We start from the raw sequence: 19,546 nt of genomic DNA on the forward strand, positions 1-19,546 counted from the left end.
ACACCTGTAGTATTTAGGGACAACGGATGTGTTGAGTTTCTGCTTTAGCTGAGAATCTTCTGGCTTATGCTGGTTTCTTCCCATTATTAAATCCTGCTCTTTTTTCTGTTTTTTTTTTTTTTTTTTTTTTTAATTTAATTTTCAAGAATTAACCTTGGGAAATTGCCACTCTATCGTCTTAGCACTTTCTAAGGAAGTCACACAATTTTATGGCTTGCTTCTCATAAAAGATATTTTATAACCCTGGCTACCCAGCTTGTGGAGCAAAGTCAATGTTTCAGCAAGTAAAGTTACTCTCTGGCAATTTTAAAAGCCACATGATTGTGGAGTATCCAGTTTGCTAGAATAAGAGGTGTAATTAATGAAAGCAGAAACAAAACAGTGTCTCTTCCTCATGAAAAAAAACCACACTCTTCTTAAATCATGAAGATTCAGTTATATCTAATTATCTTAGCTATCAGTGCAACACAGTGAATTGATCAGCTCGTATACTTCAATAGCCAAGTATCTCTGATTGTTACAGTGATCAGTACATAGGATTAGCAAGTGCAAGCACAGCAATCATCTGCTAAAAAATATGACCAACTCAGAATCCCAGATCAAAACAAAACAAAAAAAAATTGATAAAGAGTTGACTAATGGATTAAATGGAAATGTTTCCCATTTCTCTAATTGAATATTTGGGACTTAATGTTTTCTCATGTACCATCAGAAAACTCACAGCTGACAATAACAGCTACTCCTACCTGCCTGCTTTGAAATACTTAAGAATTTGGGCAAAAAAAATAAAGGTAAATCTATGGGTAATATTGTATAACTGTATGCATCTATACAGCTTCAGGTCCAATGACAACTGTATGTAACATCACCTAAATAGACTAATCCTTTGCCTTTTAATAGGAAAACATTTTAAGAGACTCTTCTTGGCCAGAGTACAGATAGATATTAGCACTGCTTTTGGACTGTGTTTGTGAGGGAGTCCCATATGTCTCTTCCACAAGAAAGCCAGAACAGCTACAGTAGGAACACAAATACTCTCTTGAGAAAGACAAACTAAAAATTACAGAAAATCAAGTAATTTAATTTTAGGCTACCTGCTGATTTAAACCAGAAAAGCAAAGTATTTTTGTAGACATTCAAATAAACATTGCTTTTTAATATGGAATTTTCTACAGGCTTGGAAGTGGGTTTTAAGTCCTATGGTGTTGTACATCTGTGAAAGAATTGTTAGGTTTTGGAGATTTCAACAAGAAGTCCTAATTACTAAGGTATGTAACAGAGCTCGCGTATCTGCAAAAAAACCCCAATATGTCAATGACTTTTTTATTGTTTTTAGGTAACCTCTCTATATGAGGGACCTCATTTTTTACTCCTAGCTTCAGCAACTTTTCAATCATTACCATGTTTTCAGCCAAGTATTGATTTTACATTTTGCATTTATTCCGATAGCAAATCCATAAGAATATTCCATGTGGGACCAAACTTGATTAATGAAGTACAGGGCTTCACACGACCATAACACAAACATCTGTTTGTGGTCTCCCTTTTTAATGAGCTAAAACCATGTTCCACTGCAGTTAATGCCAGAGACAACCTTGACTCCAGTAGCAGCACACAGTTTTTGCTATAAAATCTGGAGTCTTCCAAGGAGATGAAGGGTTATGCGATCAGTTAGCATACATAGTCAAAGCTCCGCTAATACCACTGCAACAATTTCCTCCAGCTGTGTGCCAAGGGACTATTTAAATCACACCAGAATAGACTGAGGATGTTGCTACTGAAGCAGCTGGGTCCATGTGTATCAAGCCAGGGATTAGGAACAGGTGTATCTTGTGTGACGGGAACAGGATATTGGATAAGTCCTGCTGCTGATTTCAGAGTGGCTGTGATATGAGAATCTCAGTCTATTATGGGTAACATACAAAACTGCTGCCTAACTGACACTACCTCTTTATAAAAGTGTATTAGCACTGAGCTCACTGTGCTTTTTACTTTGTAATCCCACAGAGTTAGTAGTGTTACATGAGAGCAAAACTAGGAATTAAGAAATTATTCTAATTATATTATAATTATATTGCGCACAGCTGATACCAAGAAATTTGACAAATTGTTGAATTGTTACAGCCTTTCCTCTGTGTCTTGCACTCAGAAGTCAAGCTGTCCCACAACACATAGTTTACATGCTCTGTACAATAATAATAATGTACAATATATACAATACTGTACATGCTCTCAAGCCATTGGGCAACAACACTGCAACGTGCAGGCTGGGATACCTGTGACCTAATGAAAACAAACATTTACTCTTCTGAATCAAAATAAAATGTGTCCGTTTATCATTCTTTAGGTAGTAACGCACTCCTCTGGAGTCCTTGAGATCCACATGAAGAAACATGGCTTTAAAATGGGTGCTGGCCAATATATATTCCTGCAGTGCCCATCAGTCTCACAGCTGGAGTGGCACCCTTTCACCCTCACCTCAGCTCCCGAGGAGGACTACTTCAGCGTCCACATCCGGCTCGTTGGGGATTGGACTGCAGCCCTTTTCAAGGCCTTTGGAGCAGAGGAAAAAGCTCTGAAGGAATTGTGGATGTTACCAAGGTTTGAATAAGAGACAATAGGTTTTAAAATGCTATTTCTACATTTTAAAGAAATGTTAACATTTTAACTTTAATTAATTTTGCATGTGTTTTTTATGATACATTACTAGATTGTAGTTCTGGATTCATAAATACAACATTAAGCTAAAAAACACCACAAAAAAAAAATAGTAATGAACTGGGGCCAGCAGCTACCAAGAGGATGCAATGACTCATTCAAGACTTAAAGTCTGTATCGACATCCTTATCTCTGTTACTTCCATCTGGATCTCTAACACCTATATCTACACCTAAAGATATCTCTTTTGGAAGACAGTTGCTTAATAAATGACATTGGAAGATATCTGCTGGATTTTTGCCTCTATGCTTATGGTACCCATCACTTAATATCCAAAATTCTAGTTTTTCCTTTTCAGTTATTTAGATATTTTGCTGTCCCTGAAACATCTGCCTAAAACTTACTTCTTTCTGATAGTGTCCTTTGACATTGTCTCTATTTTCCAAACCCTGCTCTACTTTATAAAGGTTATTTGTGTTTAAATTATGTATTTTTGGCATCTTAATACAAGCAAAAAGTTGATTCTCTGTTGATCCAAGTTAGGCAGGGATCCTCTGAAGTCAAAGGAGCCATCCTGACTTATTCCAGCCAAGGATCTGGCTCTGTACTGAATGGATTCAAGCCACGTAGCTCTGCTTCTGCACTGCTTGCAGGAATAGGGGAGATTTTCAGCAAAGAAGAGCCCAGCACAGGATCATTTAAATTCTAGTGGAGTGTGTAGGGCCTGGGACTGCAGGGACTGATTTCCCCCTGGAAAGCTCATAGATACCACTGAGCTGCAGAGTTTTATTAGAGGTTGGGTGCAGACTGGAAAATCTGGTCCAGTCCTTGCATTGTATCAGTTAATAAGAATTAGAAATGAAATCAGTGCCTTTGTTAAAGTCAAATGGAATGAGAAGTATGCCATTTCAGCAGAACTGGAGCAAAAATTGTTCAAAGTGATTGACAGCAAGTGTAAAAAACGAGGAAGAGAAAAAGTTATCAAATGTTGCTTGCCACAATGCAGGGTTGAAATTAACAGTACTGTCATATATAAACACTTCTCTTTTTAATCTCATTAGGGCACCTAATGACATTTTTCAGTTTCTTTCTTGCAATATACTAAAAAGAATATTTCAATAGTTAAACCAGCAAAAAACAGGGCTCTTTCACAGTTTCAATAGCTGGAGTTATACATCAAATTGGTGACTATATAAAAAAATAATATATAGCAGAGACTGTGCAGAAGATAGAAGACATAGCAACTGAGTAATAAGGGAGGGTTAAGAATAAAATATCTGTTTTTTTAATACTTAAAGAGGATTAAAATAAATGTTCCTACATATACATAGGTAGCAAAGGCAGTTGTGATTTCTGACAAATTTGGAAGCTAAAACCATAGAATAGGCTATTAATGTGAAAATAATTAAGTTCCATGTTATGTCTCTTCAGGATTTTGGCTGACTTAATTGCTGGTTTAATTACACTGGCCCAAAATCTAACTGCTCTCACAGTCAGGAGTGCTACACAATCATCATGGTGATCAGCAAATGTTTAAATTCTAAAAATAATCACAGAATCTGTTAATGATACTTTTTCAAAATGAAATATTTCTCCTGCCTTTCCCATAAATCTAATTTTTTTCTAATGAAACAGATAGGAAGAATATGGACAATCCAAACCACAGTAAGAAAGTCCACAGCCCTATTTTCTACATCTCTTCAGCAAATACAATTGTAATATTTTTTTGGCACTTTATTTACTATCTTCCTCCCTTCATCCACTCTGTCTAGGTCAAATGAATGAGCTGCATAGCTCAGTTTCTCCTTCTCCTCTTTCTCTGAGGTTTTGTGTTTGGCTCAGCTGTATAGCTGTGGCTGAGTAAAGCATTCAAACCAATGATGGGATCTCTGTCACCTGAGGATTTAGGAGCAGACTGACAAGACAAATCTCTTCAAGGGATGATTCAGAAATAATTGAACCTGTCTTATAGCACAGCAACAGACTAGAGAATCCTTGAAATTTCTTCCAGATCAATTTTTTCTCAATCTACTGACAACAATGAGAATTGCTTCCAGCCTCACACTGAACTACACAGAAGGCTTGTCTGAAAGCTGTTCTGAGGAACTATAGTAATACACCATAAATTACCCATATTTTACAGGAATTTTTGAGTATCCTAAAAATACTGGGCTGGGCAATAATCTGAATAATTGTACATATTTTAAAAAAATAATCTTTATGTCTAGGGTCAGATTTCTAGCAATTATACCAGAGTAGCTGTTTTGTTTGCTACTGCACTTGCAGGGCATCTTGAATATTGAAATAAAATAATAAATGTTTGTTAGGACTTTTAAAAAAGTAACAATAATGTTTGAGATACATTGTGTCCCTATATTTGTGTGTAGCGTTGCTTGGGGCTGCCCCTTTCTCTTCCTGTTTAAACACTTCATTTTAATCCTGTGTGCATATTTATCTGTACTATTTAAGGATAAATTTTAAGGATGATTCATGCAGTAAAGAGCACAAAACAACATAAAATCTAAAAGGAAGAAAAAACCTTTTTTTTCCCCTAAGGACGGGGTGTTGGTAAAACCATCTTCCAAGCATGTATGTTGTATAAAGACAGGGCTGGAAAGAGCACTCCAAAGTACTGTGTGTATTTACATTTCATGTAGCTAAAGGAATGAATCTCATTATTCAACAATCTTTTTCATCTCTAATTTTGACCAAAATTTATTTCTTGGCATCAGCAACAATGATTACAGGAGGCAGTAATATCAACAAGCATGTCTCCCTACACATTTTTGCCTTTACATCAGATACTAAGTACAGTATTATGCCAAAAATTATTTCCTGAAATACTGCTTTTTCAGAAAGAGCTGAGAAAATAGTAGTTCCCTTGCATATGATGACCTTTTTCTTGCCTTCTCCTTTATTACTTTAACTCAAATACAGAACTTCTAAAAATGATTAATATAATCTGTTCCTCTTTACTTTGATATGTACAATATAACAAATAAAGCTCTAAAACAGGATGCTTTTCAGTAATTCATAATTAAATATGCAAATTCCACAGCTAAATTTGGACATGCAATTATATGACTAATCACATTTCAGAAAGCCAGAAAATTGCAATTGCATGCTTAAATAGATGGCCAGGCCCCAAATCCACATGGGTGCTCTTTTTCTCTCATTTCAGAAAAGAGAGTTGCTTTGCTATTAAATGGCACTCACTGAAAATTAAATGCATTTGTAAGGGCAATTTGTGTGCCACCTTAGACATGCATTTTCTCTTTTATTTTAACAGAAATTCAGTTTTGACAATGTGTAGCCCAACAAATGTTAACCTTTCTGTCACTTTACGTCTTGTTGATTCCTGACTAAATGTTTCTTTGCTGTAGACTGGCTGTGGATGGACCATATGGATCTGCAACCACAGACATCTTCCACTACCGAGTCAGTGTGTGCATTGCAGCAGGAATTGGAGTCACACCATTTGCCTCTATTTTAAAATCCATTTGGTACAAATGCTGCAACCCTAACACAGTGCTGGCACTGCAGAAGGTAGGTGGAAAAGTTTATTGCTTCATTAAAAAGTTCTGCAAGTGAGCCTACTCAGCCAGGGGAGAGAGGCAATTCAAAGCTAGAGTCTCACTTGAGTGAGCCTCTTTAACTTGCTCTGAGAAGCAGTCACTCCCTTTCCAGTTGCCTTAGGAAGGGGTGAAGTCTCCTGAACTCCCAGTCACTCTCCAAGAAAGAAGGTAGCCCAATCTGCAATGTTTTTAATAAAATCTGAAGGATCAGATTTTCAATAGCAACTGGAGATAACTGTGGAATGTCTTTCACAGCTAGATGGATAATTAGGGAGCTACAAAAGAAACTTAGACTCTTCCTTATGAAAAATAAATCCTGCAATGTCATCTCAATCAGAAGTGAAGGGCAGCACTTGCTCTTTGCCCAGGTACAAGTTTCACCAGAGTCCTTCAGCAGCATGTCCTGGTCCAGAAGGCTGCATTCAGGAACCATGTGCTGCTTTTCTCACGTTGCAAAGTCGGGATATTAACCAGCAGAATATAAAAGGAATATAAAAGGCATTTAAGCTCCGGATGAGACGCATATATCAAGATGCATATTACTCCCTCGCACCACTTTAATTATTTTGTTGAAAAAATATGTTCAGATCTATAAGGTAAAGATGGCACCAAATTAATTAACATACTCTTAATTTTATAACCTGTTATATACCTTCTGCTAATGGCATGTGAGGCAGCACTGGTGAGTAAAGGTGAAGAAGAGATAAAAGGTGAAGTGGGGTGAGGGTAAGAAGGTGGCACAGAAAAAAATCAGCATTAAACATTCTCTTCCATATCCATCATGGCAAGTGGTAGCTTGTGGACCTTACAGCTTTTAGGCCATTTTCCAGTTTAAAAGCTGAATCAGGAGCTGTTCTACATTTCACATTTAAGGACAAACATTGAAATTGCATTGGAAGGGACAGATCTCTGAAAGGGTCAATACATATGGAGCTGATTGCAGGACCAAGGGGCTGATCTTTTTAAATGAAAGAGTGTTAAAACTGGCATCTTAATGACGAGCTGCCACTGAAAAAGCATCTGGGATTTTAGTAACTGAGGGGTTGAGGACAGGTTCAAATTGCCAGGGGGGATCTTTGAGGCAGAAAAAGCACTGAGAAGGGAGGGGAATAAAAATGGAAATACATGCTTTTTGAGAAAATAAGTGTATTTGCAAACACTACGATTGTACCAGGATGATCTTTTTCACCGGAAGGAGAGCTATGCATATGCATACAAACTTTATATATGTAGATTATGTATACTCTACATGTATATAATTAAAAGTTTTGTTGTTATTATTGTCATTGTTGCTATGTTAAGGGGAAAAGAACAGAATTCAACTATGCATCAATAGAATACTTAAAGGTGTTCATTCACAGGGAGAATTTTGGCTAAGCGTGCCTGCAGAGATAAATGCATCATGCATCCTGCCATGCTTTTCTGCTATACAAAATTTTTTTCTATATTTTTCTATAGCTTTTCTGAATTCCTGTGAAACACAAAATTATCAGGATTTCTGTTTGTCTTTTCTTTATATCTTGGCTTCCTTATTGGTGCAGTGGGAATAATGATGTTTATTTTTCACAGGTGTTATAAGGCTAAATTTCAGTAGTGCTTCTAAAATATTTTGAAAGAGTGGATGAAAGGTCATGACGAAGTTCACAGCATTACTTAAAAAAATTTAGCAGTAATCTCAGAGCGATTAATCTCAGGGTAGCTCCACTTTTTTTTTTCTTTCCCATTGGTTAAAAGCTTCCACTTGTAGTTTAATTACAAATAATTTAATCTTCCTCAAAGTATTCAGCACTCTCTTTTTGCCATGATGAGTACCATAGAAATGTCTATTAAGGAAATAAATAAGAGGTTTTTCTTTTTTTTAACAGCTTCATTTTGATTTGAGTACAACTATCATTACAGTTATTGAACTAATATTTCTTAGTGTTGCCCACATATGGTTGAGATATAAATACTCATAGTTTCCATAATGTCTGCAGCTGTATAATTTAAAAAAACCAACAAATCAAAAGGAGTATACATTTATCTAATTGATTCTTCACAATTAAATAGCCTTAGAGCCCTCATTTCCCCATCATTTTTTGCATGTACTACCAGGCATGGCTGGAAAGTTTCTACTGGCTTTAGTTATGCATAATACGATTTTTTTTTTCTCATTAGTGGTCTCATTTTTCAGATCAATTGCTATAGAAATTGATAAAATTGTACTGATCCATCAGATTTTAGTGTTAGCAAGCATCCACTTTCTCTTCCCTACAAAAGACATAAGAAAGGTCCTACTGAGTAACACCAAATATCCATCTAGCCCCATATACTGTCTCCAAGAGTAGCTCTTCACGAACACCTAGAGAAAAGTATACAGACCAGAAAAATCAGATGGTGATTGGTTTTTGCACGACACTTCCTCACCATTGAGAGACTCATAGCTCAGTAACCCCTTGATACAAGAGCTGTACTTCTGTTTTTAATATCCCTTTGTGGCTTTCTCATCCATGAAGTAGTCTAATTTTTTTTTTTAATCCATGTGTACCTTAAACAACTACAGCATGTTGTGGCAGTTGAGCCTCAGAGTTTTCCTCTCAGCTACATACTGAGAGGAAAACTCAATCATGCCTAGGACAGAGCAGCAAGAGTCAGGGAAGAGGGGTGTCCTCCTCTGACACCTGTTTAGTGAAAAGCTGGCTTTGCCCAGAGCTGCAGCTCCAACTCTGCCCTCAGGGAGCAGGGAGAAGCAGATGAATGCTCACCAACAGATAATTACTAATGACTTTCCTCATGATGGAAGCTGATTTATAAAGAATGCTCTTTCCCCTTACCCGAAAGAGGTAACACAGCTCTTGCTCTTGTCCGTTGCACAAAATACAGGATGTAGGAAACTGAAGGATAAATATCCATGAATTGCAAGCGTGTTACAGAAATAAGCAACTATTCAAACCCCTGCTTTGATCTGATTAATAGCAATACTGCATCTAACTCAATTTGCAAAAAGAGCACTTGGAAAATTTAAGGCAGTTTACTTGGGCAAGCCATCAAGCTGATAAATGCAATTGATGGCAGTAGGGTGGGTGGAGACTAATGAAACATAAATCTAAACCAGATTTTTAAGGGTCCTAAAGAATTGCAGTCAGTTAATAGTACAAAGCTTACAAGAAAAAAAAAACAGGATTCAAAATAATCTTTAATTATATAAATGCACTGGAGCTACTTTATTCTACTGTTTTAATAAGGATTAATTTTTTTGGTGCATTTATTGTATTTTAATTATATATGTAATATGTTGTGCTATGCTATGGGCAGCCAGTGTAAAGAAAGGAAGACTTCTTTGTAAACACCATTTATTTTAACATATTAGACTAGAAGTCCTCTTTGATCTAAGGGAAACTAATTCCTTTTACCCATAGGCCACACTTCTTCACTATCTCTTTTCTTTCTAAGATTATAATCGCAGCCAAAAATACTTCTTCTAACAAAGGCAGTCTTTCTTCATCACCAAATGCCTGCCACCTCTCCACGTGAAAATCAGAGGCAATGCAATGGGTGCCACGGGATGAGCTTAAGGAATTTTTGCAGCTTCAGAGAGCAGCATCCTTTCCTTAGAGGAGTGTGCCAGAGGTGGCTTGTTCCAACCAGTGGGACTGGCTGCTCCTGTGACAGCCAGGCCTGCAAACAGCTAAAAGCACTCCTTCAAGATGCATAGTCTGATGTTCTGGAAACCAGTTCCCCAGTCTGAAGACTGTATTGTCTCAACTCATTGGCCAGCTTGCCTTCCTCCTTCCCTGAATGTGCTTATCTCCCAGTGCTGCCCACATGCTCCCAGTTGCTACCCCATGAACGTTTCTTTACTCATTTAGAAACACATATCTCCTCTCCACACACACGTACTAAATATACATTTCCATCAAATGCACTGCTGAAAAAACTTGAGAAATAAGATGATCAAGTAGAGTCTGGGGGAAGAAATTTCTCACTACAAATCAACAGCTATGGTGTGATACAGACTGACAGCACTCAGTGGGCTGATTTTCGAGGTGCTGAATACATAGAACAACTTTAGGACTCAGACACAAAAAAGCTACATACAGGTTAAGGCTATGAACCTTACCTAGTTTCGGTAATTTAAAATAATGCTGTTGTTGGCCACAAATTTGAAACTCTATAACATCAGTGGGCTTGCTTTTCCTCATAACCTATGCCAGGGTAAATCAGCAGCAACCCTCCTCCATAAAGCAATGAGGTCATATTTAAGGCAAAATATTGAAACAGGAGGGGAAAAAGCAAACAGCCAAGATGGTTAGTACTAAAGTTCCACAGACAGGCTTATTCCTGGGCTGTAAAAATACCCTACTTAACCCTGAATGCCTTATCTCTGTTTCTGGGATCATACATCATTTATATTTCTTACATAAACCACAGATGGTCTCTTACAGTACGCTCAGATCTAGGAAACATCTCAAATTACTGTTAGTGTCTTTCACCAAATCTCCACTGAAGCATGGTATTACCACATTTTTCTCCCACCACCTTACCAGAAGTCTGACAACCTAATATATTAAATCTTTGGGAAATCTCTTTATAGCTTTCTGGTTTCTTTCTCTGGTTTTTCATTTCAGAAGTGTCCAATACGCATTTTTACCCCATTGATCCTGTGGAAAAGAGTTAATGATTGCCTTGGGAACATACCTTCCAGATCACCTTTGATATTGCAGTACAATAAAAGACAGAGGGGCTGGTGAGCAGAGAAGGCGATGAGTTGAAAAAAGCCAAAGGATTTTGCAACAAAATAAAAATCACAGTCACAATAAAATAAGTTCCAATCATCCAGTTTTTATAAACTTATAGATTGTCCTTCCTGCTGTTCCTTTCACATCTGAAACTGTGTATTTTTAGACTTCCTCCATGTTTGAGAATTTCTTCTTTGGATAAATTATGAAAATACACAGCCATTGTAAAAATACAATGGGCAGAGGCCCATTTGAGGTTTGGCACCATCTGGTCAAAATAATGGTAGAGTGTGTAGCAAGAGCTACAGAATTTGAGTAATAAGAATTGCAATCAGACTTGTCTTGTAATTGTGCTTCATACTGCCATCAGGGTAGTACCTGGACAGACAGCCTGGGAATTTCGGGCATTCATCCTCTGGGTAGAACAGGAACTCCTGTACAAATGAGTTGTCTCCACATCTGTGTTGGCTTCATAGAAGGCACTGAGCTGAAACCAGGGGGTGGACTGGTCCCAGTCCTCTACACAGCACACATTGTGAGAGGAGATTTCCAGCTGGGAAATCATGAAGGCGCTGAAGACTCCCTAAGGTAACTCCTGATGGGTCCAGGAGTGACTGAGTTTCAGTGCATAGATAAGATCCTGACAAGGGCATTTCATCAGTTCTGAGGCAGCTCCTGCTGCAAACTTTATTAATTTGTACACAGACAAGACATTTGCAAATGGTCATCAGAAACCATTCCTGCAGAAGCGGTCATATAGGACAGAATTAGAATTCTAGAATTAGCTAATTACTTAGAATATGCTTTATATACAGTTAAGACAACAGATCACAATAGATCATGCACGTGCAGGAGTGGTCACAATGATCCCTGGGCCAGCTGGCTATAAAAACTGGGCAGAAAAAGGTTCTTGTGGACTCCCACTGTTCCAGCTGAAGATACCAGAGGAAGACTCTTGAAACAGAAACTCATCATCATATGGACAATGACTAACAGTCTTGTTTGAAAGATTTATTTTTTCCTATGCAAGCATTACCTTCTGACAAGATATTAATAAATTATCTTCTTTGTTAAAAAAAAAAAAACAAAAAAAAACCTTCTGCTATGTTTTTTATTTACTGCAATAGGAAAAATAAGCCATAGGAATGATTAAAGGGTGCCCCTCAGTGGCAGTGATCTCAGGAACATTTGGTTTGCCAAAGACACAATTATAGGATGACTTGATCTCATCCTCTAATTTCTACCTGTAGAACAAAACTTTGATAACAGGTTCTCCAGCCCAGTAGATAATAAACAAAAAAGATGAAAAGTGAAACTAGTGAAATCTGGATGAGAGAAATTGTGTCAATTTTTGATAGAGAGGAGGGTTCCAAACAATAGAAAACCAATCATGGGATAGCAGTTCATTTTACCCTTTTGGCAACTGTAAATTTAGTTTCAGGTTTCCCTAGGAACTAGATGCTCCAAATTAAACATGAAATACATTTTTTAAAAAGGAATAAGGACTTTTTCTCACCTGTTTTATACAGGGCACATGACTTGAAGAACTTAATTACCTTTTGGCAACATCAAGAGTTAGCTATGGCATAACATCTTGAGAAACAAGGAATTCCTTGCTTCGATGCGGAATAAAACTAAATAAATCCAAAATTTCAAATAATCATCATATTATTTTCAAGAAACGAAAGGCTAGGTATTACAAGTCAAAGCAGAGATGCACTGGCAGGGCTTTTTGGGAAGCTTGCCCATTGCCTACTTTCACTAGCACATTAATATATTCACTCATTGTTTAGGATGACAATCCAAATTTAAAAATGTCAAAATGATGTTCAATTATGTTTATTATAAATTTAGTGTGGAGAAGAAAAACACACTATATGGTTAATGAGTTGAGCCAGTAATTATTAAGTATTATCAAAAGTTTGCTTCTTGTTAAATCTCTTTACTGTATTTGACAGGTTTATTTTTACTGGATTTGTCGAGACCCATCAGCATTTGAGTGGTTTGCTGATCTTCTGTTCCATTTGGAAGCAAAAATGTCTGAAAAATGGAAAAATGATTTTCTCAGTTATCATATATTTCTTACTGGCTGGAATGAAAGTCAGGTAATAATGAAACTGTTACAAGTCAGGGTTAATGTACCTTGCTTTTCCAGTACGGTAACATATGGAACAGGAACAGCTATATAAATGATGGATGAAGCAGAGAGAAAAATAACTGTAAATATGAAGATCCTAGGATGTCTGTTTACATCTCACATTTAGGAAAACAGGAATGGAGAAATCAAGCCAGGGATTCCTCCAATCCTGCACCTTGTCTTGGGCAAAGATGGTTACCAGGCGTCTCACAGAAAAGTGCATAGAGTGTTCATCAAGGGATATTTTGTCTATGTCTTAAGAACAGTCTTTCATCAGATTCTGTCATTTTTGTGCTGAAATGTTGAGGACTGTCTAAAAAGTGTAGGTTTCATTTACTCTCACTATTTAATACAACTTCTGTTTTAGTAATTCACATATATACACATAAATAAATATATACATATACATATATATATACATATATATATCCAGTGCATTTTTGAAATGTACTGCACTTGGAAAATTTTGGCAACCAACTCCATGGTCTAATTCATGTTGTTTGAAAAGACATTTTCTCTGATTGACTTTAAATTTGCCATCTCATAACTTCATTGGATCATACCACCTCAGGCACTTAATTCTAAGACTGGGTCAATATTATTCAACCTCTTTAGTCTTTAGCTAAACACAAATGTGTTGATTTTCTCTCTCTCTCTCTCTCTCTCTTCCATTTTTAATGGATCACTCAGATCATGCAGTGGTAAGTCAGGCACCTGCCAGAAAAATTCTAACAGGGAAGTCTTTGCTCTACTGTTTTATTTCCTGCTGTCTCTGTTGAATGAAGGGCTGCCTAGCAGAGATGAAAAAAATACAGATTTCATAGAGCTTTTCCTTTTCTTTCTCTGCTGATACAAAACCTCCATTGTTTCTTTCTGCTTTCCTTAGAGTTTCTGTCAAGTAGTGAGGTGAGGGCATAAAGCTGTATTCAGAAAAATCCACTCCCATTGTGAAGTATATGGCAGATATAGAGACTACTGCTCTGCATTAGCAATATCACAGAGTATTACCTAAAACCTGCTCTTAAAGAAGCTGTTGGGGAACCTGAAAACCACAAAGCTGCCCTCATCTTTCAGCTATCACCTCTCTTCCCTCTTGGGCAAATATCAGGCCAGAGGTCAGGTAGGGTGACAATGGTTCTTGACAATGGTGGGCATCTGTCTCTCTTCACTTGTGTGCCCTGCACTTTTCTGAAGGGATTTCTTCCTCTCTTCAACCCCATGATCTCTCTTGATTCCTGTCAGAGGAAGGTTCTTCAGTGGCTGTTTCTCCCACTCTCACCTAGGCACTGTGCTCAGTAACATCATCTTCTTCAGATACACACAAAGCTCCCTAATCTTATAGGACTTTTTTTTTTTTTAGTAAATTCCTGTTCATCCCTCCTAAAAATTTGAGCTTCTGCATCAGTAATATTTGCATTATATTTTACTTCTCCCCTAGCAAAAAACAAAACAACATTCTCAGGGTTCTCTCCCTGTCTCACCATACAGATGATCAGTAGTCAAGTGAAGTTGAACCCAAGGAAGATGGGCATTTTAAACCTTTAAACCATGGCCTTTACTGACACGTGTCTACTCCTCAGACATGTTTGTTCAATACTTTGAGCTCTTTGCAGATTCCATGCTGGCCACAGATGGTCAAGCAGATAAGGCACATGGTCTGCCTCTGACTGGACAAGTCCCTGCAATACCCCTGGGGCTCCTAGGCAACCTTAGCACTCTGAGCTATTGCAAAGGCTAATATCAAATATCCTGGGAAACTTCCATTTAATGAGAACAGCCCATCTCATCAATGGGACAATTTTGCTGCAAACAATTAAAGAATTCCGCAGTTTTCTACCTCCCACTCTTACCAAACACTTTAAGGTCTTTCTTAGACTATTCCAAATCCTTCATGACACTGGCTCAAACTAACAAGAAGAAGCTTTTAGAAACATGACCTCTTGTGACCACTTTGCTTGACAAGAATAATTGTGTTGGTAAGGAACATGGAAGACTCATTAGAAGAAGAAATAGTATTCCTACAAAATGGATCTAAATTTCAGCAACCACTTCTGCAAAAAATGATTATAATCATCTTAGGGCCTGGACAAAATGCAAAGTCCATTTTTAAACTTACTTCCCTCTGTTCATTTCTTGATAGTGACAGCAATAATGATAGTCTGTAGTGGAAACAAGCATATTACCCCTACACAAGAGCAGTACAGTTAGGAGTGACAGTGGTTTTTGGTTTTAAATGCACCTGGGAAGTACCCAGACAGCACAGTAATGGGTACAGCATAGGAGCAGAAGGACAGTAAATGCCCATGAAAAAAGGGATTTTTGTCCTGGCATTTGGGAGCTGAGAAACTCACTTGGTTCAGGGCTTCACCTGAGGTGATCCACTTTCTGCACCTGCCTCTACCTGAGGCTCTTAGGTACTTTTGGAAAGGCTTTTCGCAATTCTAGTAATATTGTGAACTCTCATCTCCTTCTCTCTCCCTCTCCCTCTCCTCCCTCTCCTTCTCTTTCTCCTTCTCTTCTCCTCCATTTGATAATTGTAGAGTGTCCTTTCCCTCATTCCATCTTTCCCAGCATTGTTGCTTTTGCCTCTTACTTGGATGTATGTGTTTGACTCTAAAATTATTGTTAATTTGCCTTTAGGCTACTCACATAGCCCTACATTGTGATGACAAGATGGATGTAATTACTGGTTTGAGACAGAAAACCTGTTATGGAAGGCCAAACTGGGACAATGAGTTCAAGAAACTAGCTGAAAACCATCCTAGGTAAGGCAGGCTGGTTTCTAACCTTGTTAGGTAACTCTTCTCTCAGCATAAACAGTGGGAGGAGGGGAGAGAAAACCTTTCTAAATGACCCTTTTAAAACAATTTCTTCTTTTTTTGCTGTGTGGAAAGAAGATTTATGCTTAATGAAGATTTTAATGAAGAAATCTCGGAAAGAGAATGCCAATAAAATCTAATTTTTGGACAAGAAAATCTAATATTTAGAAGTATTTCAATATCCTGGCCTTTGTCCAGATATAATTGAAACACACAATCCAATTACTGTTCTGCACAAAGGACAAAGTAGCATTAATTTCCCTTGAAGATGGTTATTAAAGAGATAAACTGTGATTTTTTTCTTATGATGTCAAGGATATGTTTGTTCCCCTAACATATTTGGCCGCTCTTGCAAGACTATGCTGCTCTGTTATTAGTTCATCTCTGCTAGCAAAGACAGTTCATTTGAACTTGGTGGATTTGCTAGTGGTCTGAGAAAAGCTTCTTTGTTACTGAAAGCCTTTGAAGCAAGAATTTGAAATATTTTGTGTTCAGCAGAAGAAAATTCCAGAATCTTTGTGACTTTGTGATTTCCAAACATTTACCTGCTAATGCAAAATAAAGGCTTGCACTTGGAAGACAGAGATACAAAAAGAAAAAGGAGAAAACTTCTTTTAAAAGATGAAAAAGACCCAAGAAAAAGCTGAAAGGGAGGAGATCAAAGAGAATACAGTAAGCTACAAGAATACTATAAAATTGGAAAAATAACAGTAATAGAGAATTCACTTGATGGAGGTCAAAATAAATACAATCAGGAAATATGAAAGATTAAAAGCATAAAAAGGCCAAGAATAGAAAATATGACTTTTGAAAGACCTTTCATAGGGATTCTACTATATAAACACAGCTTTTAAAGTTATAGTTGAAACATTACTTTTTAACATTAGTGACTTCTGCAACTGTAAGTACAGATGAGATAAAAATGTTTTTCTGCTGCTCAATGGGGATATGGGCATTAGCTTTCCCTACTGGATCTTGAGGTAGTTCCATAGAAAGCCAGTCCTAAACTAACAGAAAAATCTCAATTTTTTTTTTTTGTGAGCCTAGATGCCCATGTTTATGGTCAACGTTGAACCTTTTAAGGAAAACCTTGCATGAATTAAGGATTCCTTATGAGAAAGGAATACCCTGTGTTTTCTTGCTCTGAGTTATAGAAGATTCAAGAGTCAAACAGGAGAGTTTCTACTGTGTGACGAAACAATCAGCTTTTAGGATCTGATTAAATTTCGGATCCCTGTGCCTAGGTTGACAAGTTCCCCCTGGCTGTAACAGTGTCTTTTAGCACATTAGCACCACTTCAGGTTAAACCTGGTGCAATTGAGCACCAGAACAATTTGGGCACGACTTCTGGTGGCTATGGCTTGGGCACCAAAATCACATCCACAGCCCCTCCTTTACAGGAACAAACCTTCTAAACTCATTCTATCACTTGCCACTTCCTCTGCACTTCTGCAGACTGGGCTTTCCCCAGCAGCACAGCACATGTGTGAATCTGCTTCTGCATACATATTTTAAAGCACTATGTGTAGTGTACTTGGAGGGAAACCCTTTAGGCAGCTTCTAGCAGGCAGCCAGGTTACCAGCTCCTTACGCGCTCGTGCACATATGAACACAATTGTTTGTTACATTTGTCACGTTCTTATTTTATAAAAGTACCTATTTACAAATGTTGCTATTAAATCAGCCATTTTTAAATTTTCTGTGGGCAGAAAAGTGTTAGACTAGGCAGCAGGGGGGCTGGGGTGGGGAGATGGATAGAAGAAGAAAACTCAGAAGTAATTGAGCATTTTGTATAATTTTTTAGGAAAAAATTAACTCAGCTGGAGAAAAAGCACTTAAAATTTTCAGCGCAAGTAGTATGTTTGCCTCTCTGAAAAAGCTATGAAGATCAAAACCAAACAGTTACCATTTAAAACCTTTTGTGACCTCTAATATAGCAATCTAATAAATAATGTAATGAGACATAATAAACACGAAATTATTAAAATTATTACACTCTAACGTAGCAGCACTCTAATCATAGAGTACATAACACAAAGTATACACTGACACAAGAGTTTTCAAATGTATTTCTCAAAAAGCCATTTGAAAAGATGAAAAGCTGAAGGCAAGCAAAAAATACAGTGTATCCATTTCCCCTGCTACTCTCACGTTTGTTGTTGTTATTTTGATTCCAGCAACAGTATTGGTGTATTCTTCTGTGGACCCAAGGCTCTCTCTAAAATCCTGCAGAAGACATGCAACTCATATTCGTCAGTTGATCCAAGAGGAGTTCAGTTTCACTATAACAAAGAAAGTTTCTAGGCTGTACTTCTTAGTTGTATAATAGATATTACCTGGCTCTGTATTTTTTTCCCATCTTCTCCCGTCCTCTACTCATTCTGCAGCATTCAAGCCAGATATTCAGAGTTGCAAATTGAAATAGGTGTATTGACTTCAGTAGAAAAATGCCATCCTATGGCAGCTAAAGATTTGGACCCTTAGCCTTTTTATTGCTTGCTTAATGATGCTGTGAATCCCTTTACACCTGTGTGAAAACACACACAAACCATAACCTTTGAAGAAAAAGGCATCAGTAAAATGGATATTCAGAGCTGTACTTGGCTGTTGTGTAGATTGCAGGCAATACATCCCTGCTGTTTAAATCATACCCATTGAAAGCATTTCCTTCCCGGTTCTCAGATTTTACACTCCCACTGCACACACATCCATATCCACATTACATTTTGTACCACAGCAACACTATTTCTATACACTCTGTCAAATTCCAAAGGAGCAAATTTGTTTTTCCCTACCAAGTTATGCACCATTTAAACCTGACATTTCCATGGGAATGGTGTCTGTGTATCCCATGGACTAATATGTACTTAGGTTTAATAGGCTAAGGGAATTATGGAAATTTTTTGCACTCAGCAAATGGATCTTGTGAGACATGCAACTGAAACTGTGGAAAAAAGTTTCATGACAGAATGACTGAGGTGGGAAGGCACCCCTGGCTTCTACTCCAAACCTCTTGCTCAGAGCTGATTCTGTGAAGAGAGGAGCAACATCAGCATTCTTCCATTCTTCAGGAACCTTCTCCCATCACCATGACTATTCAAAAACACAGAATGGCAAGTTGCCTCAGCACTTGTGGATGCCTCCCATCAGTTTCCATGGTCTTGCTTAAAATATCCCTAACCTGATCTTCCTTCACTAAGGGTAAGAATGAATTTTTTAAGATCTTCCCATTTGTCTGAGATGCCAGGGATCTCTGAATGTCAGCCTTATCTGTAAGGACTGAAGCAAAACAAGAATTGAGTACCTCTACCCTTCTCCATGGCCTTGGGTGCCAAGTTCCCCACACCATTCAGCAGCAAAATATTTTCCTGGCCTTCCTTTTGCTGCTGATGCCTGCACAGCAGCTCTTCTTCTCGCCCTTCACTTTCCTCGCCAGATTTAACTCCCAATGTGCTTTGGCTTTGCTAACCCCATCCCTGCACACTCATGGTCTCTATATTCCCTGTATCACCTGTCCTTGCTTCCACCTCTTGTAAGCCTCCTTTTGTGCTTCAGTTCTGTAAGGAGAGAATTGTTCAACCATATGGATCTCCTACCATCTTTGGCTCAGTCCACAACAAGAGGCTTCATATTTGAACC

The 19,546-nt window shown here is 37.7% G+C and overlaps 1 protein-coding gene across 1 annotated transcript in view; it reads left to right on the plus strand.

Annotated features, from left to right (window-relative positions):
* Positions 1 to 18,211, plus strand: part of NOX3 (NADPH oxidase 3) — a 38,497-nt gene extending 20,286 nt beyond the window's left edge. Inside the window, exons 8-13 of the mRNA XM_009095286.1 lie at positions 1,176 to 1,268; positions 2,348 to 2,601; positions 6,042 to 6,204; positions 12,910 to 13,056; positions 15,729 to 15,853; positions 18,085 to 18,211. Coding sequence (XP_009093534.1) covers positions 1,176 to 1,268; positions 2,348 to 2,601; positions 6,042 to 6,204; positions 12,910 to 13,056; positions 15,729 to 15,853; positions 18,085 to 18,211 — 909 coding nt within the window. The remainder of the gene's footprint in view (positions 1 to 1,175; positions 1,269 to 2,347; positions 2,602 to 6,041; positions 6,205 to 12,909; positions 13,057 to 15,728; positions 15,854 to 18,084) is intronic.
* Positions 18,212 to 19,546: the final 1,335 nt, after the last annotated feature.

Source organism: Serinus canaria, chromosome 3 (genome assembly GCF_022539315.1).
Source record: "Serinus canaria isolate serCan28SL12 chromosome 3, serCan2020, whole genome shotgun sequence".
Lineage (NCBI taxonomy): Eukaryota > Metazoa > Chordata > Aves > Passeriformes > Fringillidae > Serinus > Serinus canaria.